The 26843-nt window shown below is 45.8% G+C and overlaps 1 protein-coding gene across 1 annotated transcript in view; it reads right to left on the reverse strand.

Moving 5' to 3' along the window:
• Positions 1-6512: 6512 nt before the first annotated feature.
• Positions 6513-26843, reverse strand: part of CCNY (cyclin Y) — a 232542-nt gene continuing 212211 nt past the window's right edge. Inside the window, exons 8-10 of the mRNA XM_028120909.2 lie at positions 20434-20600; positions 12948-13110; positions 6513-8860 (exon numbers count right to left, since the gene is read on the reverse strand). Of these exons, the coding sequence (XP_027976710.1) occupies positions 8744-8860; positions 12948-13110; positions 20434-20600 (447 nt within the window). The 3' untranslated portion in view covers positions 6513-8743. The remainder of the gene's footprint in view (positions 8861-12947; positions 13111-20433; positions 20601-26843) is intronic.

The following is a 26843-nucleotide window of genomic DNA, read 5'->3' on the forward strand; positions in this document are numbered from 1 at the left end:
CACGGATTCGCCACCGAGCACAGACCACGCGCGTCCGCCTGGCGCCTTGTGCTCCAGGTTGGACGGAGCTGCAGAGACATTCGGGTAGGGGGCGTCTTCTAAAACTCCAGGGGAGAAGCCACGGAGCGACAAAAATAGGTCATTTATAAATGGTTGGCAGGGAACCTGCTTGGTGGCGTCCCTCTAAATGCCCTCCTTTCGCCATGGCTCAGTCTACACATTTGCTCAATGGTCTCCAGGCCTTTTAGGGCTGGAAGGGAGGCTTTCTGCCGGGACTGGAGAAAGTTTCTGATCCACGGCTTTGCAAATGATAACTGGGAGCTGATGCCAAACATCTTGATTACAGCCCTCTGGTAACTATAGTAAGAAAGAGAGGCAGCGTGGCAAAAGCACCCTACTCGGAGGAGAAACCAAATACTGTCTTTGACCACATGTCCCACCCGCGGGATTGCTGAGACCGCCAGGCCCCTGCCCACTTGGTGAGGCATCAGACAGGCCCCGGGAGGCCCTCGGCGGCCCAGCCCCTGCCGCAGTTCTCAGTTGACACGAGGACAAGCCTGGCATCTCCAGCCCTGCACAGCGGCCGCTTTTCGAGGGTCTTCCCTACACAGAGCGGACATGCACGCTCTGTAACTAGTACTGACCGCCGGGTCCAGTTCTCCCCTCCAGAGCCCCTGCATCTACTCCATTTTTCAGCATCTTCGTTCAGTCCTCCTAAGTGCAGATCTCACAGGCCCTCCCGGCATTGGGAGAAGCTAAGACCAGTTCCCCATTAGGATATTTTATTTCCTCATCCCATCAACATTATTTACGGAACCTAGAAGGGGCTTTTTTCTAAGCTCTGGGGATACAGTGGCGAACAAGACAGAATATCCTTGGTTTCAGAGAGCTCATGGGGGCAGGGTGGGTGGTAAAAGTTTCTATCTGCTCAGGAAGGACTGGTCACACGAGTAACCATCAGAACTGGTTTAAAACCCATTCTCATGGGTGGGTGAGAGCTTCCCAGCAGCAGCCTGGCCAAGCATGAGCGCCAGTGCCACCTCAGTAGCCACGCCTCCACAGGTCAAGGTCAAGCAAGCCCCAGGTGCTCTGGGAACTGACGGAGCCGGGCCCCTTGCTCCCCAGCACTCTGCCCTGGGCTCAGAGACAGCGCCTCACAGCTGTCCATCCCTCAGCAAGCGGGAAACTCAGCTTTCTGTCACAGAGGGAGGGACAGCTCTGCCTCGGGTGGAGAGAGCGGCCACCGGAACCCCAAGTACAGGGCTTCTCGCACCGTGCTGTGCCTTGGGAAGAAGTGAAATAAGGAGGCTGATGGGATGGGAGGTGGGGAGACGTGCTACGTTAGGGGCCACCGACGGGATGACTGAGACATGAATAGTGAGGAAGAACAGCCCACACCAAGACACCCAGTGAAAGTCAGAGGCTGGGCATTATTTTGAGCTAGAAAATGTATCCATTATTTTGAGCTAGAAATGTACCTCAGACTTAAAAATGAGAAATCACAAAACCACAGCCCAGCAAGACCCATACATGCCAGAGGAGGACCTGTGCCTCAAGGGAGGAGGCAGTGCGGGGCTCGGTCACAACCCCCCTGCGTTCCGATTATCTAAAGCACTTAAACGGAGACCTGAGGGGTAGAGGGTATCACTGGAGGGCCAAGCAGTAACTCTGAAAGAGCAACTCCTAGATTTCTGCGAAATGCCTATTAACAGGCCAGACCCACCATCTGCACGGTTCCTGTACTTAGCAACCATAAAAATAGCAACCCCTATATCCATGCTTTAGGTATTGCTAAGCCTCATTTAAACAGCTAAATATCACAGCTGTCTCTTCTCCAAGGGCGCCGCGCCTGCAGATGCACGCGACAGGTGGGGCTTGCGTCCTCGGCAGTGTTCAGGGCCAGTGTCGCCGAGCTGGACGCCTGCAGGGTGCCGTGTGAGCTAAGTCACTTAGGCTTTCCGACTTCAGCTCCAGCTGGCAAACACAGGACAGCATCTGCCCCACTACCACCAGGGAGCTGCTGAGGTGAGGAGAAAGCTCAGTACATTGAAAACACCCAAGATATAAGGCGTAAGGATGTTTCTGGGGAAAAAAACGTGACATTCAAGATTGAAGGACACTGTTCCAACCTCCTGGGTTGGTTTCCAAAGCCTGTCATATGTACATGTACATCTCTATTGAGAGTCCTGCCTCCCTAACACCGTCCCTCCGCAACATTAAGAAAGAGAACATTTTTTTAAAGATATATTTTTTTAATTTATTCATTTGAGAGAGATACTGAGACAGAGACAGAGACAGAGCACAAGCAGGGGGAGAGGCAGAGGGAGAGGGAGAAGGAGACTCCCTGCCGAGCTGGAAGCCCAACGTGGGGCTCGATCCCAGGACCCTGGAATCATGACCTGAGCCGAAGGCAGACGCGCTCAACCATCCAAACTACCCAGGCACCCCAAGAGACAGAACATTCTTGAGCGGAATTCCTTTCCTTTCCTATTTATCCAGATCCCACACACATCCAGTTCAAGTTCTGCTTCTCTCCTTGAGCCTGCCTCAAGGTTGTCCTGGGTTCTACTTCTGGGAACCCCCTTCCCTCCCTCTAAAGGGGAAGGTCTAGGTTCGGTGTGGACACAGACAGGACCCTCGCCCCCTGGAGCAGCATTGCAAGGGCAGGAGGCCCGTAGAGAAGTGACCAGAAGAGAGCGTGGCGCAATGGCAGCCATACAAGGCTGAAAGTGGGGTGCTGCGGGAGCCGCTGGGGGGGGCAACCTTTGAGGGGGGCGAGGTCACAGCAGGCCTCTTGGACACCTGACTTTAAGCATAAGTCTTAAATGTTGTGGGGGAACATGCCAGACAGAAATCCCAGCTCAGAGAAAGGTCCTCACCTGGGACAGAACTGGGCGGGCTTAGCGTACACTGGCCAAAGGGGAGAGTCGCAGGGAAGAAAGCTGGAGACGGGACATTCTCCCAGTACCGTGACTTCCCACTCAGAAACAGTGTGTCTCTTCAGGTCTTTATGATGCCTGCCTGTCAAGTTCAGTGGTCTCTTTATTTAGGAATCGTACGTTCGTTTCCCAGAGCTGCCACGACACTGCCACACGCTGGGTGGATTCCTGCAGAAGCGGACGCTCTCACAGTTCTGGAAGCTAGAAGTCTCAAGTGAGGCATCAGCAGGGCCGTGCTCTCTGAAGACCCCTTCCTTGCTGCTTCCAGCCTGCCGGCCAGCCTTCCCATTCCTCACCTTATGGCTGCTTTGCTCCGTCCTCTAACCCTGTTGTCACATGACATTGTCCCTAGGTCTCTTTCTCCAAATCTCCCTTCTCTTTAGAAGGACACTGGTCATTGGACTGATGGCTCACCCTAATCCAGTATGACCTCATCTTAACTAATTACATCTGCAAAGGCCACATTTCCCGATTAAGGTCACATTTGCAGGTTTGGGATTGGCACGACTTCAGGGATGGGGAGACTAGAGCACATCTCTCGATAGGTTTCTTCCCTAACGAGGGCAGTGAAGGGCCATATAGCAAGGTGGTTAAAAATAAGCTCTGGAGTCAGGCTTTTGGCTCTACAACTCTCAGACCATGGGCCCAAAGCAAGGTTTTAACTTCTGCAAACTTACGCATCCTCATCTGGGAATAATAACAGCTACCCTGAAACCTCGATGAGGATTAAATGAATTGAGGTATGCTAGATGCATTGTAAACATGTCAAGTTTCTGTTCTCGGGTGGGTTATAACTGGATCCCGTTCCGAATGGCACCTCTTCTCCACTGTGTTCTCTAATTGGTTACTGCTGGTGACTAGGGAAACCATCACTTTTGTACCAGTTATCTTCTAACTCCCATCCTACTAAATTCTGATTCTTTTCCAGTGGTTTCTTTCTTCATTTTCTTGGTAGCCATCACACGACCTTTAAGGTCCCCCTCCCCCCCAAAAAAATACCGGTATGTAACACTAAATGATTGTGGAACTCCATGAATGTCTATAGGGAGAAATGATGTTCCAGAAGCACCTCATTGCTTGTCTATGACCAGAGACGGGTTTAGATATTCTGCTTCATGCTCACGACAGGACAAAATGTGTCTCTATTTTCTGTATTGTTATGTTACTTGATCCAGACCAAATCAATTCAGCTTCATGTGGACAGGGGCCAGCTTTTAGTCCTCATGGATTCCCATGTGTACAATTCCTGGTAGATAGGGCGTTGGTACTTCTGACTAACCCTGTGAGCAGCTCCTCTGCAGTCAAAATGACTGACACAGGGAGGGAGGGTTCTTCCCAGTCACTGCATAGTAAGAACCCTATCTCATGAATTTGCTAGCTGTTCTTTTTCCAGGTCTAATCAATGAAGGGCACAGGATTATTCTGGAATGCCACTCTTTTACCCTGCATTTGAAATAACTTCTTTATATAAACAAAGTTCTTAAAGACCTCTACCTAAATCAGTCCACTAAAAGACACAGGAAAGCTTATAAAGACCTGTAAAATCTGAACACCATTCAGTCAGATCCTTCTGAGCTCATTTCGTACCATCACAAGCTCTTCCAGAGGGACTTCTACAAAGACTACAATGGACAGCACAGTGACCAGGGCAAATCCTCACCTGAGTGCTTGCCACTTAGACCCGCACGATGCAGATACACGGTGCCCTCCAGACTTTCAACTGAGAGATGAGTAAAAGCAGACCATGCCAGTGCTAACCACTGAACTCTTGAAGCTTCTAATGGAAAGTGACTCAGTATTCCTTTAGCAGGTTCACAAATACAAACTTGATAAGAAAATCCAATAGCAAAACTGGAAAGGAAGTCAGCTGAACTGGTCAGGTCCACAATCCATCACCCATTTTGTGACTGCAAGCACACTTCTACAACTCCCTAATTTGAACTGAGGCAGGGGTTGGGGGTGGGGGGTAGCATTTGTTTTTAGATGCAATAGTTCTAGTAAGGCTCTGCATTCAGTAACAGCAAATCATGATCTTAATGAAGTTGTGTGTAGCATTTTCCTAGCAATCCATAGAGTTTAAAAAATAAATCTTCTCAAGTCTCCTTTACCCATTTCAGCTTGAAGGCATGTTTCTGATTTCTTCTCTTTTTCAACAAGGATATGGACTCTCTCTGGATGGCCTTTCAAAAGATGATCCATGTCTCTAGGATCCACCCAATACAGTCTTGAGATGTTGACTCCGATGAAGTCAAAGGGGATAAAGACATTCAAATAAAATAGGGTATCAATATAAAAGTGACATGCTCTGATAGGTCTCTGTCATGCAACATCGCAATAAGAGGTTTCTAAGAAGTGTTCAATACTTTTGTGAATTACTCTAAACTTACAGGACTAATAAGACTTTTCCCATTGCTCTGACAAAGAAGTGGTTCACACTCAGCATCCATAAAACCTGTTGAATTTTATCTCAATATAGCATTCCAAAAAATGCAGCAAGAAGGCACTATTTGTTCTATGTATTTATTTATTTAACACTTATTAAGTACCTACAATGAACCAGGAATTATATTTTATTGTTTAAAAAATTCAAAGCTGTAAAATATGGCCCCAGGTGAGAGGTTACCAAAAGCAGCCGGAAAGGATCAAAATTGCTCACTCCCAAAATTCTGCTTTGCAGTTCTGCTGAGGATCAAAATGCCCAGAACTGAGGGAAACCCCAAGATGGAGATGCCCCTGCCAAAGACCAAGAGAAGGAACTCGGGAGAGCCAGCCCAGGAGAGGAGCCAGATGATGGGTACAAGGCTCTGACACCGGCCTCACCTAGTGCATTAAGGCATAGGAGTACATCTCGGATCTTGGTAGGATCTCCCACTTTGCCCTCCAATTTGGTTTTAAATCCCTGACTTCTTTCCCTTTTCCCAGTGGGGGGGGGGGAGTAAAACAAATCAAAAAATTTCACTGGGATATATACTTATTCTCCCAATGACTTTGTTGTTTAAGTCTACTCTAAAATTAAAGTCAACAAAATGCGTGGTTTTCTTCATCCTCCATCAATGCTGAGAACTGTCCATTTAAAAACTACACTAAGACAATGTCATCCTAAATTGCAATCTGGCTTTAACTGTAGGGCATTGAATCACCTTGCAAACAAATTACAGTCACTATGATTTACCAATAGGTACTGTACTGGGTGTTGTTGGGGTTTCTTTTTGGCAAACTCAGAACAAACCAGAGAACAAAATTTAAGTCTTCACCGTCATGTAGAAAAATAAAATAAATAAACCTGAAGTATCTACGTTATGTGTCAAGTGATTCATACTGCAAAAGTAAAACTAAAATCTACACTTAACAGCAGAGTTTTAAAAATCCTTAGTGCAAGAAACATAACCAATTAATACAGATCAATACTTATTAATGAATATGGAAAATTTTCCTATACAGAGGTAGAGTCCAGTGCACAAGGCTAAAACAATATTCAATAGTCTAAACAAGACTGAGTCAGGTTTTACGGAATCCACTTTAAATTTTAAGTTATCAGACTGTATGTACATACATACAATAAATAGACTATACAATTTTTTAAAGTAGTTTAATAAACTCCACAAAATAATAGCAGATGCATTGAAATATTTACACAATTCAGTTTTCAAATCTCTCTCATTCAAATAAAAGGGATAAAAATAAGCTTTCTGCTTTAAAGGCAGCAGAACGTCTTTCCTGAAATGGATCGGTAAAATAAGATACTTTACATGAGAGGAACTAATTTATGCTTGAGAGGTATTCATATTCAGCTAAGAAAATATGTCCCTTTTTAAGCTATATAGATTAGGGAATATAAAATGATATTTTCTACATTTTTAGATCTCTATTTAAAGTTCTAAATCCAACTCTTACTTGAAGAGAGAAGCTGATTTTGGTACCCATAGAGTATATCAACACCATTACAATGGAAAGATAGTTAACTTTTCAGATTCTGCTTGTTGGCTTTTGGAAGTTTAGGCCAGAAAGAACTTGACAATATTTCTGGTCCAAACAGCTGTTTACACAGGATACAAATCTCACCGAAACCTGACTAGCACTTTTGGTCTGGGGATCTTGGGATTTCACCTTTCTGAGTCTCTTCCATTTCCAAAGTACCTTTCATCAGAAGCAGGCATCTTTGAGGATCAGGCGTATGACTTTCGGGTACCCAAGACTAATATTCCAAAGTTTCCACATTCACAGAGGAAGAAGGTGAAACACAGAGTATCTGCTGCCATTCGCCTCACACAGATTTGAAAAGGGAAAAAACTTAGAAGCCTATCATTGTGACCCAAGAAAATATGCAAACACCCAAAGCATTATATGCTTCATTGACTCAGATTCTTAGACTTAATATCAAACTTACTCTGATATTCTATCATTAACCCTTTTATTTTACTTGATATAAAAGATTCTCATCTAGCCCATAAGGAAATTAGGGATGGTCAGAAAATGAAAAAGTATGGTCATAATTAATGAAGCATAAACCTTCACAGTTTGAATTTTTGTGTAACTTCGCTAAGCACCCACAATGAAAATGCAAGTTTTTTATTCAATCGTCCTGTGAAAAATACCTCAGTAAATAGTAACATTTTGCCCTTCAATGATCTTCCCATGGGAATAACCCACCCCCCCTTTTTTTTAATTTTAGATTTTTAAAAAATTTTATACAAATAGACTAACTTTGATTTAAAGTAAACATATAAAAGTTGAGAAGAATATTGCTTGCAACAGTGGACATGGAAGTAGAGGAATGAACTGGGCAGGGGGTACAGAGAAATGGCTCCTACTCAGTAACTGCAGGCAGACACCTAGCACTCTGGAAAAAACTTCACCCAGGGGACACCCTCTGCTGCACACTCTTTCCTTCAGCCCACAAAATCTGACTGATTTGTAACTACGACTTCAGGTCAGAGAAAAAAATTAAAAAAACAACTGCAAATAAACTGGAAGGCACAAGCACCCATGTGATCTAGAATTTTCTTGGGGTGGGAAATAAGGAGGGAAAGGGATACTTTTGGTTCAGCACTACAGTCAAGTTAATTTTGCCACCGTTGAAGAAAAACTGTATAAAATAAAGGTGTACAGAAATATAACAAGCGCATCCCACTTGTGAGGAAGAAAGCTCAGAAGACAGCTCACAGGAATAGTGCAGAGAGAAACAACCAGTACTATTTATTTGGATGTCTGTGCCATGGTGGATACAAACTATATTCTCTGCTCTGTGGGACCAAAACCAAAAACAGAATAAAAACAAACAAAAATCCCCCAAATCCCAAAAAGCAGCTAGAAGGAATGCAAGAAGTCTTACAGAACATACTGATCCAGACGGAGGTGGATAAACGCGCACTCTTGTCTTTAATGCACATCCAACTTTGTTACCTACTTCTGTGTCTTTCCATCGTATTCATCTACTGACCAGACGGGGACTTAAGAAATGGTCAAGCCATTTAACCTTTTCCCTGCCTCTACACGACTTCCCTTTCCCTTTGTTTCCTTCTCCAGGATTAGAGTCTTTTTCCTCCATGAGGGAAGTGCTGTTAATGACGATGGGGAAGTGCATGAAACAGGATTTCCAGAATACTGATTTCGCTTCCCTCGAGGCCTTGCTGCGTGCGAGTGGGCCACACAGCTTGGAGGCGGTCATCAAGGCAGCCTGACAGAGCTATGAATTAAAAAAGAAAAGGAAAGGAAAACAAAAACAAAACCACCCCCAGTCTGTCTTTTCTCACACTAAAGGAGAAACTGAGGGATGGCATGGCCTCCAGTGGGGACCCCCATGGTTAGGAGATGATGGCGGGGGACCACCTCGGCAGAGTCAGATTGTCAGCACTCGCTGACCGCTTCCTCGTGGGTCGACGCAGGTCCTTGTACTTGTCCTCACAGAGGCGAGAGATGGCCTGAGGGGCAGAAGAGAGACAATTCGGGTCAGGGCCGGACTCGGGAGCAAGCACTACCGTCCTCTAGGCACCCTCCGCTCCCTCACTCATCAGACACCACCCCCGCTGGGTGCCAGCATCGTTCTAGGCACTGAGGACACACGGGGCCAATCCTGACAAGAGTTCCTGCCCCGGGCAGCTTCCATGCTGCGGCCCAAATCTGGGCCACTTGCAGTGGGGGCCACGAAGGAGGTACAGACGCAGGCCCTGTCTCCAAAGCGCTTACAGTCTAACTGAGAAAATCATCACAAAATGTGAAACAATTATAGGACAGTGCAGCCTGGGGCTCAGCTAGATGCTGGGTCAATGCTGGTGAACCACTCGGTGGGGAGAGGGGGTGTGACCTGGGCCTATGCCTATTTCAAGTCCTGCATCCTCGTCTGCAAACGGGGTAAAGAGCACCCCGCCTTGCGTGGCTGTCATAACGCATCAGGGCTTCGTGCCGGGCGGCGCTGGTAAGAGCGCTCAGTACAGTACTTGGAGGCAGTCAGTTATCTGAGACTGAGTCAGAGCAGATGACCCCATGTCTGAGTCAACTCTAGATGACTGATGAAGAAAGGAACTGGGAGGGGACAATGTAGGGACAATCCACACTGTCCTCGTTTTCTTGATGAAGACAGTGAGACTCTGGGGAGAACGTCTCAGCCAAGAGCAAGGCTCAGCCCTCCCTGGGGCTCGGAGCCTGGTCATGGCTCTTTCAGGGTTGCTACTGGGTGCAGGTGGAGAACACATGGATGACAAAGTGGGAGCCAGCTCACATCACCCTAGATGTCTTGTCCTGGTCACATTCACCTTGCCTTCTGTCAAAATGACCCAGGAGTGGGGCTGACTTCACTCACGATGATGCAAACATGAGGTCTTCTAATTTATATACCATTTAAGCAAAAGGCCAGGGATGAGGCAGGGGCTAGGAAAATAGCTGCCAGGAAGTCACCATCAAGGGACAAAGGCACAAGAGCAGTAGACCCTGATCACATCATCATGGCTCTCACTGAAGTGATGATAATCCTTCTAGCTGCTCTCCCTGCCGCCCCTTTAGCTAACTCTTGTGATCTCTTCCCCCATACTTCCCCTCATCTCACCCACACTGCTCTGCGGCCTCCCCCTCCGCCCCCATCACCTGAGCCTGAGCTGGCTCCCACTGTAGGTTTTGAAGCAGCTCTTCCCTCAGCCTGGAGGTTTCTGCAAGGCTAAGAGGGCCCACACTAGAGCCCTGGCGCCACCATGACCGACTCAGTGAGGCTACTGACAACGGCAACCCCTACCCTGCTGCTTCTTTTGTACTCACCTTCTAACATACTAGTTTATTTATTATGTTTACTGTTTACTGTCTGTGTCCTCCCAGCAGAACGTAAACTCCTGGTGTCTGGTAACCAGCGCCTGGTATCAGGGGACCCCGAGGGAATATGTGTCGAATGGATGTGTAAGTTCCAATCAAGATGTGCACATAACAGAGCATGCACGTATCAGGCTAGGGTCCAAGTACTGGGAACACAGAGTACTGGCAACCGATTCTCATTTATTTTCTAAAACCCACAAATGCACTTTAGAACGACAACTCCAGTGGTAGCAGGGAGGATGGATTAGAGGAGAGAGACAGGAGCTGAGGACGTCTTCCTCCAAACGACAGATGAACGAGGGCAGGAGATGGGCTAGACCACTGGGAGTTCCCGTGTGAAATACATTCCACACACTTAATATAGGTGACATACGTCAAGAGAAAATCTGATCCCTTACAGACATTAGAGCAATGATTTTTGAAAGTAAATTATTTTCATGTATTTAAACTCCCTGAGTGTGGTTTCTCAGCTTATAAACAGTATACGGGTCTGAATGTAATATTATAATGATGAATTAGCAAGTATGATCTTATTCTAGATTTCATAATGCAAACCCTTAGCTTTCATCCCATCTCCCACATGCATACAGAGATACTAACTTATTTCAAAGAGAAATGACCAGGCTAATGAAAAGACCACTTTGCACTTGCCTTGGTTCCTGGTACATTCTAGCGTCCACACTCTACCTTGCAACCTGCCTATCAAATCAGCCCTTTGGTTGTACGTGCGAGCAGGTACAGAGCCTCAGGTAACAGCCACTTCTAATATGTCTCACCAAACCCCCTTGCTTTCCACAAGTAGGTTCAAGTTTGCTAACCAGACGGACTAGGAGGGATACTGGGGTCTGGAAAATAATGAAATCCCATTCCTTAAAAATTATTTCAAAGGGGGGTGCCACGTGCTTTTCCAGATAGTGCTTCTGTCCAGACCTGCAGAGGAGTGGGGGTCTGCGTCTCAGGAAGCTCCGGTTCTTGGGAGGACAGAGAACAGTCTTGCTAGGACTACCGGCCTTCCTCGGCCCAGGGAGCCTACGCAGCACTTGGTGTGGCAGCCCCTGGGGCAGGTGCGCACTCCCTCTTCCCACTCAGATAACCTGCTGGAGGTCACAGCGGCACCAGCTACCCTGTCTCAGCCAGCCTATGTGTCCGCAACACGAGATACTCTCCCACAGAGAACCCCAGACCCGCTTTTCTGCAGGCTAAGCGACCACTTCCAGGAGCTCCATGCTCCTCCCTCAGCAGGAGAGGAGCACTGGGCAGGAGGGCTTCCGGAGCCTGCTGACCGTGAAATCGAATCCTATTTCACGCACGTGCCTGCCCGTCGTAAGGCACCTCCTTCAGAGAAATGGGAGACTTTAAATGAGCAGTTGCATCCCAATGGCGAGCACACAATTACAGCAAAGTGGCCGAGTTCGGAAAACCTCACTGGGTTTTTATTTTAAACACCGTGCTCCATATCCAGTCTGTTCCACAGTTTTACAGTTTTTTCTTGGGATTAGCATACTACGTACTTTTTACAATTTTATTTAAAATTTCGGCTTTCTTAAGCTTGCAAACCATAATAATCCCTTTCCCTCCACCTCTAGACTTTGTGTGGTTCACAGCTACTAACCCTGTTAGACCAGCACTCTAGCTATCCTGACCTTGTACTGAATCAGGATAACGTGTCACTCAGATTGGACAATGGGGCAGGCAGCACAGACCTCCTGGGGCTCACCAAGCTGGGGACGTGACTGTACCATCAACTGCTTTGATCAAAGGGTCCACAACAGTGCCTGAGGATGAAGGTACAGAGGGTCTCAGCACACCTTCTCTGTCTGCAGGAAGGGGTTTCACCCTTCCTCGTCACCCCACCACTTTTCATCCACTCAACAAGTCAGATGGGAAGAGCTAGGTGCAAATAGCTATATACACAGGTCATGAGCACAAAAGTTACACAGCTTAACAGTGAAGGCCCTAAATCCAGACCAAGACCCATGGGGCTGGCCCCAGCTCTAATTGGGCTGTGGGGAAAATATTTTGAATAAAAAATAAAAAGCAGAATATAACCTTTTGGGATTCCCAATCATTAGGGTCATCTGGTATCTTTTTCCTTATAAAAGTGCATGTCGAGAAATACCTTTTTGTGAGCGTATTTTTTTTTAATGTAGTGTTCCATGATTCATTGTTCATGCATAACACCCAGTGCTCCACGCAGAACGTGCCCTCTTTAATACCCATCACCAGGCTAACCCATCCCCCCACCCCCTCCCCTCTAGAACCCTCAGTTTGTTTTTCAGAGTCCATCGTCTCTCATGGTTCGTCTCCCCCTCCGATTTCCCCCCCTTCATTCTTCCCCTTCTGCTATCTTCTTTTTTTTTTCTTAACATATATTGCATTATTTGTTTCAGAGGTATAGGTCTGTGATTCAACAGTCTTGCACAATTCACAGCGTGTGAGCATATTTTTAAAAAAAAAGATCTTTGGTAAGATTTGAAGAATAGAATCAATGCACATTAAATAAAAGATATTCAGAAGGTTATTAAAACTATGGTTGGATGAACTACAATCAACTAAATAAACTGGCCAACTCTAAATCCAGGGTGACCTGTCTGTATTTCATAACAACACACAGTGGGAGAAATGAGCGTGGTGATCTCCCACTTCCGGGAGACCCGGATGAGGCATCTGCAATAGTGCATCAAAAACCAGTACGTGAAAGCATCTTACCTCAAGCTTGTGAGCCCTCTCCCTGCTCAGGGGCTCCAAGGGAAAGCTCAGGTTGTTTGCTTCTGCCAGAGAACGAAGATCAAAATAATACTTGGCATAAACACTGGAAGGAACATTGATGTTGAACTGGAGCAATTCAAGAAACTGACGCTCTAGCTCATTCCTGCAAAGCAAAGACAAAAAGAGCACATGTTTAGCTGCCATACCAGGCTGCGTGGCCCACCAAGGCAAGCTGCTAGAGACCAGACTCCAGAAAACTGCAACCTCCAGGGAGAAAAGCTATCTAATTAATTGCGTGATCGGACACCAGAGTTGCAGTTTAACCACCAAATGGGTACTAAAAGCCAAATGATCAAGTGCCCAGAAGGATGAGGCCTGATTAGTTGGGACGATCACCAGGAAGTGCCTCAGGGTGGTGCGTTTCACTGAGACCCAACCACACACACAGCAAACTCTGGCTGCAAATCCCAGCACGAACCATCAACCCTGGGGCAGATGAAGCAGTCAAGAGCTGTCAAGTGGAGTCTGGCGAGAGGCCAACACAGGAGCCCAGGGGAAAAGCCTCTGTTACACCTAGAGGCCTGTCTTTCCTCAGTGGGCCTTCCCCTTCCCTACCTCCTAGGAGAAGAGCGGAGGGACTGCTGTGGGGGCTTTCTTAGGCAAAGCAGGGAGTAGGTGAATGAATTGCAGCCCTGGACTCACAAAAAGGGACCCCCGCCAACTCTGAAGAGTGAAAGCAGTAGTCCCCACACCTGAGCCTGCCATCTAATCACATGCAGGGCTCGTTAACACAGACTGCGGAGCCCACCCCAGTCCTGGTTCAGTGGGTCGGGCGGTGGGCCTGAGAATGTGTCTTTCTAACAAGCTCCCACAGGATGCTGATGCGGCTGGTCCCAGCCCAAACCTCTAGAACCACTCACCTCCACAGACTGGTCAGTAAAGGAGCCAACACAGGTATTAAGATCCATCTGGTCAACCCATTTATAGTTTGATGAAAATGAATGATGGGTAGCCAGAATAAATTTTAAAACTTCTATTTGGAGAACTTCCCCAAGTCAATTATGTTTTAGATCAGGTTCATTTCTTGACAGTTAGTACCTGGAGGGAGAAAAGTCCTCAGCGATGGATCTGTTTGTTGAGCACTGGTGCTAGGTCGGGCACACAGTTTTGGCATCGTCTCCCCCTGAAAGCACCCTGTGCTCCCAAGCACGTTACACAGCCCTCTATTTCTGTCCTTTATCAGACTCCACTGCAGGTGTCACCTTGACTCAGTGTCCTTGCTTGTCTCCTCCTAGCCAGAAACCATGCCACCTGGCCCCTATCAAAGCACGTGACATACAATTAGTGCTCAATAATTACCCTTACTGGATGGAACAGGCCAAGCTCAGCTTGGGTGGAGGGATGGAGGAAGGCTTCCCATAGAAGTAAGAGATGAACTGAGCTTGGAAACACAGAGCTCTGGTGGAAAGGAACAAGGGTTGGGGCAGGGGATTTCTGGCAGGATACCTGGTCACCATCTCCTGTAAGTGAATCTGAAGGCTGACAAACCCTGCCCTAAGTGCTAGGCCTCACCCCAACTAGCCTGGATCCCCCCTCCATGGACTCCACTGAACACTGAGCCCCCCAGCTCTGGCCTCTGGATGCAGGTACCTGATGTTTTGCAGCCTCAAACTAACTCAGCACCATTCTGTCCCCATGGTGTACCCGAGTCCTGGTCTGTTCCTGGTGAGTCACCTCAGTAAGCCAGGTGGACTTACTCAGGACTCTGTCTCAATCTCCTGCTGTGACAACAAGGGACAGGAGCACCAAGGTGGTGGGGAAGGAAGGCTGCAATCTGAGCAAGAGTGGGTGGCTTCAGAGAGAGAAGGTACTGGACAAATGAGAGCTGCTACAGAAGGTTTGTGGTCCTCAGATGGGAAGACTGAGAAGTCACATTCAGGTCTTTTCATCAGAGAAACACCATAATTTGCTGTTTCTATACAGTCTAGTGAAAGAAGGTGAGCTCCAAATGTTCATACTGTGCTAAATTTTATTCTTTTTTTAAAGAGTCTAAATTACTTTGGCTTATTTGGGATAATTTTTACTTTAACTTTTATTTATGCCTCCTTTAAATGAGATTTAACAAGAGATCATCCTGTGAAATACTGGAACTCAGCTAAGATTTTAATAAAACAAGAGTGTAAAAGTACTGCTAAGGTCAGAAGTGCCAAAACAAAAGGGCTGGAAGGAGCTCTCCTGGGGGGACCGTGGGGGCCGCCTGGGGACAGACTGCCGTCTGGTGGCCGAAGGAGCCACTGCAGCTCTCACTCTCCTGATGCTAAGAAAACCTCGGGGGGTGGGGGTGGGGGGGGTGGGGAGGGGAATAGAGCCAGTCTGTTAATCCTGGCCCCGGTGGTAGCTGGCTAGCAATGACTCTTGTTGAGGGGATACACTCTGACTAAAGCCAAGAGGAATCTGTTTTTGAACAAGGTGGCATTTTCCTCAAGGTTCCTTGGAAAAAAGGAACAGCCTTCAGGCCTTTCTTTTTTAATGAGGGAAATACGGACTTTAGAGCTGTTGTGCTTATTTCTAACTAAGGCAAGATTTAGCAGATAAAAGTAATTCCCAAAATCTGAAATTCCAAACTGCAGCAGGACATCTTACAGGGACATGTGACAGCTTGCTACGTGATAAATCATAAGAAATACTAAGAGTGACACAGAGAGAACAGGCTTGATGGATTTACTGCCCTCAACTGAATAATCATGAGAAAACAGTTCTGATTAAAATTTTATAAGAAGTAACTCAAGTCAGTAAACAAAACATATATTCAGAAATATGCATTATTATTAGATCAAAATCGTAGAGAAACCCAACTGAATTAGCACAATTCACAACTTGTGAAGGGGCCTCTAAAATGGAGTAAGGAGAGCTGTTTTTATCATCTAAACATTTATCATCTATCTGCTTTTCTAGAAAAACGGGTTCACTTTAAAAACCAGCCACTGACAGTCTAGCAATCCCACGTCTGGGTATATACACAAAAGCACTGAAAGCAGGGACTCAGGGAGAGATCTGCACACCCGTGCTCCCAGCAATGCTATTCTCAGGAGCCAAGAGCAGAAGCAGTGCAAGTGTCAGGTGTCTAGCAATGGATGAATGGATAAACAAAACAGAGTATGCACATGGACTGCAATACTTTCGACCTTAAAAAGGAAGGAAATTCCACTATGTGCTGCTATACAGATGAACCCTGAGGGCACTATGCTAAGTGAAATAAGCCAGTCACAAAAAGAGGAACACTGTGTGATTCTGCTTCTGTGAGGCATCCAGAGAAGTGAAATTCAGAGACAAAGCAGAATGATGGCTGCCAGGGGCCAGGAAAGGGGGATGTGGGGACGTATTATTTAATGGGCACACAGTTTCTGGTTGGTGATGGTTGCACAATAATGTGAATGTACTTAATGCCAAAGAACTGTACACTTAAAAATGGCTAAACTAGTCAATTTTATGCCATGTATATTTTACCACAATGAAAACCAAACACCAAAGACCGGGCACCCTACACCCATGGAGGGTCAGAGGTTTTTGCTGTCTCTATCTGCTATGCAGCACTAAAACCAGTCCCTTGGCTTCTCCTTATTTGAGATTCCTTTGTTTTACATATGAGAACAACTCTTCTAAGGTTATTGCAAAACAAAAACAAGTCAACCCCACAATGTAATTTCTTTTAACAGCATTTTTGCCCATCAAAGTTCATCCTTCCCTTTCCCATGCACGGCAACTGTCACTAGGTGCTCAAAGCTGACATGTGATGGTGTGAGAAAGAGATCTCACATACAGAATACATTCACCCCATCCCAACAACCCAGAAGTCTTAACCCATTCCAGCATCAACTCCAAGCCCGAAAATCTCATCTAAATCAGGTATGGGTGAGACCAGAGGTCTGATTCATCCTGAGGCAAAATTCCTCTGCAGGTATGAACACGTGAAACTTCCTACTGTGGAAGTTATCTGCTTCCAAAGTACCATGGTCACACAGGCATAGGCAGACATTCCCATTACAAAAGGGAGAAATCAAAAAGTAGAAAGGGGTCTTGGGCCTCAAGCAAGTCCGAAATCTAGCAGGGCAAATGCGTTCGATTTTAAGGCTTGAGAATAATCTTTGGCTGATGCTCTATCATCCAGCCCACTGAGAGGGGAGCCCTGCCTCTGGGCCCCCTTAGCCAAGAGCAGCAGCCCCAAATCCTAGCCGAGGAGGAGGCAGCCTCAGCCCCCAAGACCCATACCTGCTGTGCCCGTGGGGGTAAAGGCAGCCCTGCCAACTCCCAAACTGCCTTCACGGCCATTTCCCCTTTTGAAGGATAACACGTCACAGCAGGACAGCTCTTTTGTAGAATCCTGAAGTCCCACAGCCTTCCTTCACTTTGTCCTGTCTTGTCCCCTTCAGTTTAAACTGGCAACATTTCCGCTGGGATGACTGACTGGACCATTGAGCCACACTTGTAACCTCTTTGGCAAACACTGTCCAGCCACAACACCTTCATTGTTCTCTGCAGAGCATGCTTTCTAATTTTTTGCAATAAGGATAGGCAGAGGTTGGAAAATTTGAGTTCTTCCAAATCTTCAACATCTGGTCCCTTCTTGCTTAACAATTCCTTCTTTAATTTCTCTTTCCTCAGATTTTATTATAAGCAGCACGGAGAAACCAGGCAGGGTTTCTAAACACTCTGCTTAGAAATCTCCTCAGCTGAATATTCCAGTTCATTCTTGAACATTCTACCTTACACAAACACTAGAACACAATTTGGCCAAGTTCTTTGCCACTGTGTAACAAGTGTTGCCCTTGGTCCAGTGTCCAACAGCATGTTCCTCATTTCTGACACCACACTCCAGAAGCACCTTTAACAGTCCTAATTCTAGCAACATTCTGTTTGTGGTACTACATGTCTATCTCTAAGATGAGAAAAGTTTCCTCTAAAGCTCTCTGCTTTCTGAGTCCTCATCAGAATCATCTTTCACAACCATGTTTCTACCAACTATCCCTTTAAGGTAATCTAGGGTTTTTCTAACATGTGCCTCAAAACTCTTGTAGCTTCTACCCATTACCCAGTTGCAGTGCCACTTCCGCAGCTTCAGGTAACTGTCACAGCAGCACCCCACTTGCCAGGATCAACATCTGTATCGGTCTACCAGGGCTGCCACAATACAATACCAGACTGGGGGCTTAAACAGCATTCATTTACTTTCTCACAATTCTGGAGGCTGGAAGTCCAAGATGGGGGCTGCCAGCAGCGTTGGATTTCTTCAGAAGCCTCTCTCTTGGCCTGCAGATGGCTGCCTTCTCTCTGTGTCCTCACATGGCTGTCCCTCTGCTGTGTTGTGTGACTCAGTCCTACTGGATTCGGGCCCACCCTTATGACCTACTTTAAATTAATTACCTCTTTATGACCTTATCTCCAAATACAGAGACATTCTGAGGCACTGGGCCTTAGGCTCCAACACAGGAATTCTGAGAGAACACAATTCAGCCCGTAACGCTGGGTCTCTGTTGCAGCGGTTAGCAGGGCACTGGGCTTCATGCTGGTTTATGTATTCCCTTACAATACACAAAAGCTTTCTCCAAGTATGCCTAAAAACACAAGAGCATTAGGGAACGTATTTCTAGATCTGTAATTTTCATTTCTCACTGTTAAAACTGACTTGCCCAAGAACACATCAAGTATGTAGGTTCTCCTTTTGGCCCCTCCTTTCCCACTCTTCTGCTCTGGGAGAGAGAGGCAGGCTGCTCACCCTCCCTTACTGGGGTTCACTGTCCCGAAGTGAAAAACTTGGATGGTGGGGCAAACATCTGATCACCAAGCATCTGCTCTTTTTATCTCCCTCTGAACTGCACTCCTCCCCTTTGAAGCCCTAGGCCCCGATCCCATTCCTTAGCTCAGACGGCATATAAGCCTCACTTGCCTGAGGGCCTCTGAGTCTCATATCCTTATGGGGCTCCCATATGTACAAAATTAAATTTGTTTTTCTCCTGTTTGTCTTATGTCAATTTAATTATTAGACCAAAGAACCTAAAAGGGGAAAAAGGGAAAATTTTCGTCGCCTACATACATACATCAGCAACACAAACAAGGAAGGACAACCATGATGTCATTCCTACAGCACACAACTCAAGTGTCAAATGATATCAAGGAGTTGACAGAGTAACCCCCAATAAAGGAAACAAGTCAGTACCTCTTACCACCTTGCATCCTCCTCTGTGGTCCTGATGACAATTATTTTAGTAGTTGTTTTCACTTTGAAATATAATCAAGACTTTAATTTTTCTTACTATCAAAAACTTATTTACACTTGTCCTCCTTTTTATAATAAAGAATTATAGACCCAGGAAGGAGTTTTATAGGTCTACAGCAGAAATAGGCTCTGCAACAAAAGACCTAAGAAGACAAACAGGTGTGCTTCACAGGGTACCACAAAAATGGGGTGCCATCCAATCAGTAACCAGAGGCAAGAAGGGCCTTAGGCTGGTGAGGAACCCAGAACTAATGTGCCCACATGACACCCCCCAGCAGCAGCCTGCACAGGCACTGTGAAGATCCCACACCCCCAGGATGACTGGGTCTAGGAACATGGAGGTGGACAGAGACACAGCTGGGCACCTTCTCCAGCCTAAAGCTTCCTCAAGGAAGCTGAACAAACAATAACTGAAAAATTTTAGCAAGAATAGTGTCAGAAGTACCTAAAAACCATAAGGAACTGTAAATAGTTTATCCTGATTGTTTTCCAAAAAACTCCTTTGTCCTGTAAGAGGCTCTAAACCTATTTTCTGTATTCCCAGACCCCAGAGATCGCAGACAACAGGCCTGCAGGTCTCCTGTTCACAATCCTCACCTAAATCTAAGGACTGAACCATCTGAGAAATCCCAAGACCGCCCTGAGAGCTATGGGGGTGGACACCCCTCGCCCCCCAAGCTCATGGCGCTTCCACTGAGCTGGGGCTCTGAGACCAGCTAGGGGAGCACATGCAGCCCTAATGAGACACATAAGAGCACCCAAGGACAGAATGCTGATTTTAACCAAGTGAACTTGCAAATTCTCCCTGGAACTAAACAGAAACATAGTATTTTAGCTCTTCTGCTTTTTGAGGAGGCTCTTGCCCACAAGACTGGTGTGGGGCATTGTTATGAGTCTGCAGTGAGGTAAAGAGCCAGAACAAAAGCCATCACAGAGGTGACAGCATTATCTACACCTTTCTGATTAAGGTAAAAGAATGTCTGCCCATAATATAGTTTCAGTAACTAGTTTCACAAAATCAAAAAGTGTAACCAGTACCTCTTCATGATCCTCAATGAAGAGTAGTACAGGTGTAATATTCCCCAGCCATGTCCTTGTTGTACCCACTCACAAGAGACCTTCAGTCAAATTCATTCCTTCATTACCATACAGACCATTCAGAGGGACATGGTTCCTTCCCAAATGGTGCCCCACCCCAATACACAAACTCACATGTCCTCCACCGTGATGTCTTTCAGGATCTGGCAGTAGTCCACATTCCACACAGCCTGGTCATCCCAAACCTTGGAGGCCAGCAGGATCGCCCCTAGAACAATCCGCTTCCAGTTGGCCGGACAGATGTCTATCTCTGCATATGTTAAAAGTCTTTCAAGGTATACCTGGGAAGACATGAAAATGCCAGAGTTAAAGGACTTGAGTTGTTTTGTCCTACATGCTAGCATACATATAAACTCTAAAACTGTTTGACTCCATTTCACCAGCCTTTAAACAGGGATTTATCCTCTGATCATACCTGTTTTTAAAAAGTCAAAGGGCTCAACTAGTCTGATGGGAAATGGACACCCTCCGTAACTGAAGAGTGTGGATGTAGTTGGATCGTAAAAGACTCTGAGGCAGGAACAAATTCCAAGTAGCACAGGTTAATTTCTCAATCTAACAACTATGATATCAATATGGATTCAACATAAAACAGTACAAATTTCAACAAACGGTGTCAAAGGAACAAACCTTTTCTATCTCGTAAAGTTTTTATTTTGAGGCAATTATAAATTTACATGCATCAATAAACCTATTTTTTTATTATTGTAGTAAAATATATATAACATTTACCATTTAACCATTTTTAAGTGCACAGTTCCGTAGCAGTTAGTACATTCACACTGCTGTAAAACCACCACCCATCTCTGTCCCCAGAGCTTTCTCATCATCCTGAACTAAACTCTGTTCCTTCTAACCAACTCTTCTGTTCCCCTTCCCCCCAGCCTTTGGCAACAACCACTCTACTTTGTCTCCGTGAGTTTGACTACTCTAGGAATCATTCAATGTTTGTCATTTTTATTCTCGCTTTTTTTTTCTTAGCATGTCCTCAAGGTTCATCCAAGTATGTAGCATATGTTAAAACTTCTTCCCTTTTTAAGGCTGAATAATAATCCACTGCATACCACATTGTGTTTATCCATTTTTCCATCAACGGACATTTGAGTTGTTTCCTCCTTTTGGTTATTGTGAATAATGTTGCTGCTGTGAACGCTGGTGTACAAATACCTTTCTGAGTCTCCACTTTTGATTCTTTTGGGTATGGACCCAGAAGGAGAACTGCCGGATCATATGATAATTCTATATTTAATTTTTTAAGGAACCACCATACTATTTTTCCACTTAACATTCCCACCAGCAAAGCACAGGGGTTTCAATTTTTTTCATATCCTCGCCAACACCAGTTATTTTGTTTTCTGTCTTTTTTTTTTTAAATAATAGTCATCCTAATGAATGTGAAGTAGGTATCTCACTGTGGTTTTGATTTGATTTTTAAATGAAATAATTTCAGCTGAAGTTGGAGAATGAAACCAAATAACGTAAGATTTATAAATTGGCATAATGTAGCTTGAAGACAGATTTCAGAAATACCCACGAAGTGCTTTGCTTACTTTGGGTCACAAGGTAAGAATTCCTTTTAAAGTTTTCCTTCTGTTTATCAGCATGTTTTACAGTTCTCTGAACCATGGAATTATTGTTTCTATAGTTTATCGAACACATTTACAAAGTGGAACTACTATATCAGAAAGAAACAAACCAAACAGATCATATATAAACTTTTAAGAACCTGCTTCCTTAAACAGATGAAATCTATATAGTGTTAAATTTTTCATAGTTTGTAATGCCCATAAAGTCTTAAATATCATGTAATTTTTAAAAAGGCATGTGGTGGTGGGGGCAGGGGCATGTCTGGTTGGCTCAGTCTGTTGAGTGTCCGATTCTTGGTTTTGGTTCAGGTTGTGATCTTAAGGTCGTGGGATCAAGCCCCAGTCAGGCTCCATGCTCAGCATGGAGTCTGCTTGTCCCTCTCCCTCCCCGTCTTCCCCTCTCCTCTCTTGCACTTGCTCACCCACTTGCTCTCTTTCTAAAATTAAAGAAAAAAAAGTCTTAAAAAGGCATGTGTGGGAAAAAATGTTAACACAAATACACAAATAAAGATAATTATCAGTTAAATATCAATACTCATAAATGAGATGGGTGGGAAAGTCCACACCTGTTACATCATTAGGGCTCTGGGGAGGAGACTGCACTTTGGGAAATTCTTGAGAAACAGGGCAACTAACTGGTTGACTGGGAGAAGTGTGTTAAAGGACATGAATCCGTCAATAGAAGCAGAGGATAATGCCAGAAGCAGACTAAGAATTATACAACACAGAGCCCAAACATGGGAACAGGTACACGAGAGGCGGTGTGAAGCCCTCGGACTTGAGCCATGGGTCCCTGTGTAACAGAGCAGTAACTATGTGCCAGGCACGGAGCCCGTCGCTGGAGACACAGGACAGCAGCACCGACGGCTCTGGCCACACTGTGGAACACGGGCCGGAAAGGAGCACAGCTGGTGGGCAGAGGAGACGACGCAGCAGTTGGGATAACCAAGATCAGAGTTTGAACTGGGGACATGACAGGAGAGACTGACAGTCCTATCAGAGCCACCTAGCGTGCAGGGACCCCAACAACCAAGAAGATGGGCTGCTGCAGGAGACCCTGAGGCTTCCAGCTCATGCAGCTGGACTGGCGACACCTGAGACAGGGAGCCCTGCTGGGGGAAAGACAGTTACAGGTGGACGCTGTATGTCTGAGACACCCCAGAGGATGCCACCCATGTGGGCGGTACACACACCCTCCTGAAGCTCGAAGAAAAGAGCCCTCAGATAGAAATTTGAGTGTCTGCGGCACATCCCAGGTCTTGGGATGACAGCTTAGGGAGAGAGAAAAGGAGGGGCTGGAGCCTTAAGAGCCCCTCCTGTTTTAACATGTGGAGAGAGAATAAAGGGGCAGCAAAGGAGAGGGAGGAATAATATCTGGTATGTTCTGCTCTTAAGATGTGTAATACTCTGGAGAAGAAGCTCCAAGGCAAAGGCAGGTGTTTCTCAGTACCTGAATTAGGCTTTCAATATTATACAGGGCATATAAGAAAGAAATTGAAGTGGTCTCTTTCACAGCAAAAAATAAAATTAAAGATGTAAAAACACTTCAGGCAGTGACTGTGTGGGTGGAGAGGGGCAAGGAAGCCACGGGGGTGAGGTACTTAGGAGGGAGAGAGTCTTATCAGTCTCTCCACCGAGTAAACCCTAAGCTCCCTGAGGACAAGGGCCACGTCTCATTCCCACTTGTGTGTCCAGCATCTAGCACAATGCTAGCAAAGGGTGTGACCTCAGACTGCTTCATTCACGGACACACCATCTACATAGGAGCTCTGGCTCTGGAATACGGCAACGGGAGGGTATATTTTCGTGTAAGGGATTTAGGTAAGAACATGGCCACAAAGAATGGCATCCAGGAGAGGGAACTGCACTGACAAAGGCAGAGTGGATTTAAAGGCGAAACGGAGCCCATGGTTTGTGGGCCAGGTGCAGTGGTAGATGAGGAAGTTCAGAGGACAGAGTCCACTCTGCTGTGCCAAGTGCAGACAGTCAAAGAGACCTTCCAATAAGCCCCAGGAAGTGACACAGCGTGGCATTTTCACTGCTTTATCACTGCTTTACGGCACCTTTGCGGGAGTTTCCAAACCGCTCTCAGCGAGCAGTACATAACAGCATTTGCTTGTGACACCTACTGGCGAGAAAAAGTAGGTCACTGACTAGAGCTCAACGATCTTTTCAATGGCATTTATTATATTAAATGAGCAAAAAGAGTGAGCTAATGTTTTAGATCATGACTCATTCGTGTGAAAATTGTCATTCTTCAGGTAAAAATCCAGGCCAGATCAAGCGGAATTTCAGCCAGACTCTGTCCTGGGGACCCCAGTCTGCATCTTTTACAAAGGCTGACAACTAACTCTTCTCATTCTCCATCAAGAAGAGCTACACCTGGGGCGCCTGGGTGGCTCAGTTGGTTAAGCAACTGCCTTCGGCTCAGTTCATGATCCTGGAGTCCCCGGATCGAGTCCCGCATCGGGCTCTCTGCTCGGCAGGGAGTCTGCTTCTCCCTCTGACCCTCCCCCCCCATGTGCTCTCTCTCGCTTTCTCTCTCATTCTCTGTCTCAAATAAATAAATAAAATCTTTTTAAAAATAAATAAATAAAATCTTTTTTTAAAAATAAATAAAATCTTTTTAAAAAAAAAAAGAAGAGCACCGCATAAAGTATAAACTTGTCAATTCACTATGTTGTACACATGAAACAAATGTAACACTGTGTGTCAACTACACTCAAAAAAATGAAAAAAGAAAAAAATCACAAAATATATAATAAAACTGAACTAAGGGCAGAAAACGGAAGACTGGACCTAACTAAGCCTCCAGATTTTTAAAGCATGAGACAAAGAAGGTTGTGAAACAATGTTCACCCTTTACACAGACAAGGTATGCAAATCTCTCCAAGCTCCCCACTGAAATAGACTCTCACTGGCTCAGTGCAAATGGGTGGCTACTCAATTTTCTTCTTACTTTATACCATAGTTGGTAGACTTAAGTATGTTAATGATATTTACAATAACAATTAATACTAAAAAAAGAACCCAAAAGTATCATTCCATGTCTGATATTCCACTAGGGCTAACTAAAGGAATTAGGTATTACAATACACCCATTACCAAGGGAAGGCAGCTGTTAGGCTGGGGGATGAGGCATTCATAATAACCTCCACTTAATAGCATGTAATTTAGCAGAATTTGTCAGTAAGGCCATATTCAAGGGTCAGCTGCAATTTCTTTAGTAAACTCCCAGTTGGATATTTTAATTCTCTGCCAAGTAAAATAATAACTGATTTTTCCTAAACTATATTCCTAGACCACTCACTGCTAATAGGACAAGCTTGCTCAATTAAATTTTCAGCTTTAAATTCATGAGGACTATCCTAAGGAGTCTCTAGAAAATACAGGTTAGTGAGCAATTATAGAGTTACAAAGAGCATTCAGCTGACTGCATGCAACAAAACTGTTCAAAGGCATGGAAGGAGGAATAAAATGTAAACTCATGGAATCAAGGATATATACCAAAATCTTGATGATAATGAAATTATTCCAAACCGATTTGAGAGAGCTTATCTAGGACTACCAGGGAAGATGGTGGTGTAGGAGGACCTGAAGCTCACCTCCTCCCATGGATACAACTAGGTAACACATACATACATCAGTGTAAATAACCCAGAAAACAACCTGAAGACTGGCAGAACAAACTCTCCACAGCTAAATGTAGAGAAGAGGACACAATGAAGAGGGTAGCAAGTGCAGAGATGTGGCTGGGAGCCAAATGGACTCACAGGGACTGTCCCCAGGAGGGAGGGACATGCGGGCCTGGAGAGGGGAGAGAGACAGACCCTCACAACAGGGAGCCTGCAGGGGAAACCTACACGGGGAAGACAAATCCTGGCAACACTGGTCTTTGGAAACCAGAGGGGCCAAATTTTGCAAGTTCTTACAACCTGTGGGGCTTAACAACTGGCACTTCAAAAATCAGTGGTCTCAGCTCTGGGAGAGCAGGCAGGGTGAAAGGAAACTGAGTCCCTGCCCTTGAACAGATAGTACCATAAACAGCCCCGCAGAAATACAGCTTAGAAACAGCAGTTTGAAAAACACGTGAGGTATGGGGGAGGAAGATTTGCTAACTAACTGCAAGCGTGTCTGGAGGGGCAGAAACCCCTGGGAGACTTCTCCAGGAACAAAGGAGCTGGCAGGAGCGGTTTCCCTCCCCTGCCCCCTAGCCTAAACACAAGGACACGTGCTGGAACCAGCACAGTACAAACATTCTCCACCTAACTTGCTTAACAGCATGCCCCACACCCCCACATTCTCCTGTGGACATGCCCCCTCCAGCCAGGCCTCTGCTCTAGGTACCCTCCCACAGGAAGCCCAAGCAAACCTTGCTAACACTGTGTCCTGGACCCAGGTACTTCTGCAGATCTTAAGTCTGGATCTGCAGGCCTCAGTCCCCAAGGCTAAGGTCCCCTACCTTAGGCCAGCACAAACCTTGCTAACACTGCCCACCTACACCCACATTCTCCTATGGTCCTGTTTCCTCCAATATTTTTAGTCAGAGCCCATCCAATGTGGTGCTACAAGCCCTGGCAATCCCAACAGGGATTGCCAACAGCGCAACCCCAGAGTGACTCCTACCCCAGGGACGGGACGACAGATAACCTCACACACCAGTCCAACTGTGGCCCCAGCAGTGGACTAAGGGCAGACATCTAGTATGACAGCAGCACCTCTCTCACCCCCCACCCTCCCCACACACACAACCAACATTTCTCAGGGGACAAAATAGGGAAAGCATCTGCCACTGGGTGCTACTACAGCTCTGGCAAATGCCTTGTCTGACTCAACTCAAGCCCAAGACAGTCCCAGACTGGCCCACACAAGGACCAGACCTTCCCAAAACAGGCAAAGTGAGCCGCTGCAGGCGACTGGACTAAAAGCAAAAGGGGC

Source organism: Eumetopias jubatus, unplaced genomic scaffold, assembly GCF_037043125.1.
Source record: "Eumetopias jubatus isolate StellerSeaLion01/CBP00866 unplaced genomic scaffold, mEumJub1_p1.0 scaffold_8, whole genome shotgun sequence".
Classification (NCBI taxonomy): domain Eukaryota; kingdom Metazoa; phylum Chordata; class Mammalia; order Carnivora; family Otariidae; genus Eumetopias; species Eumetopias jubatus.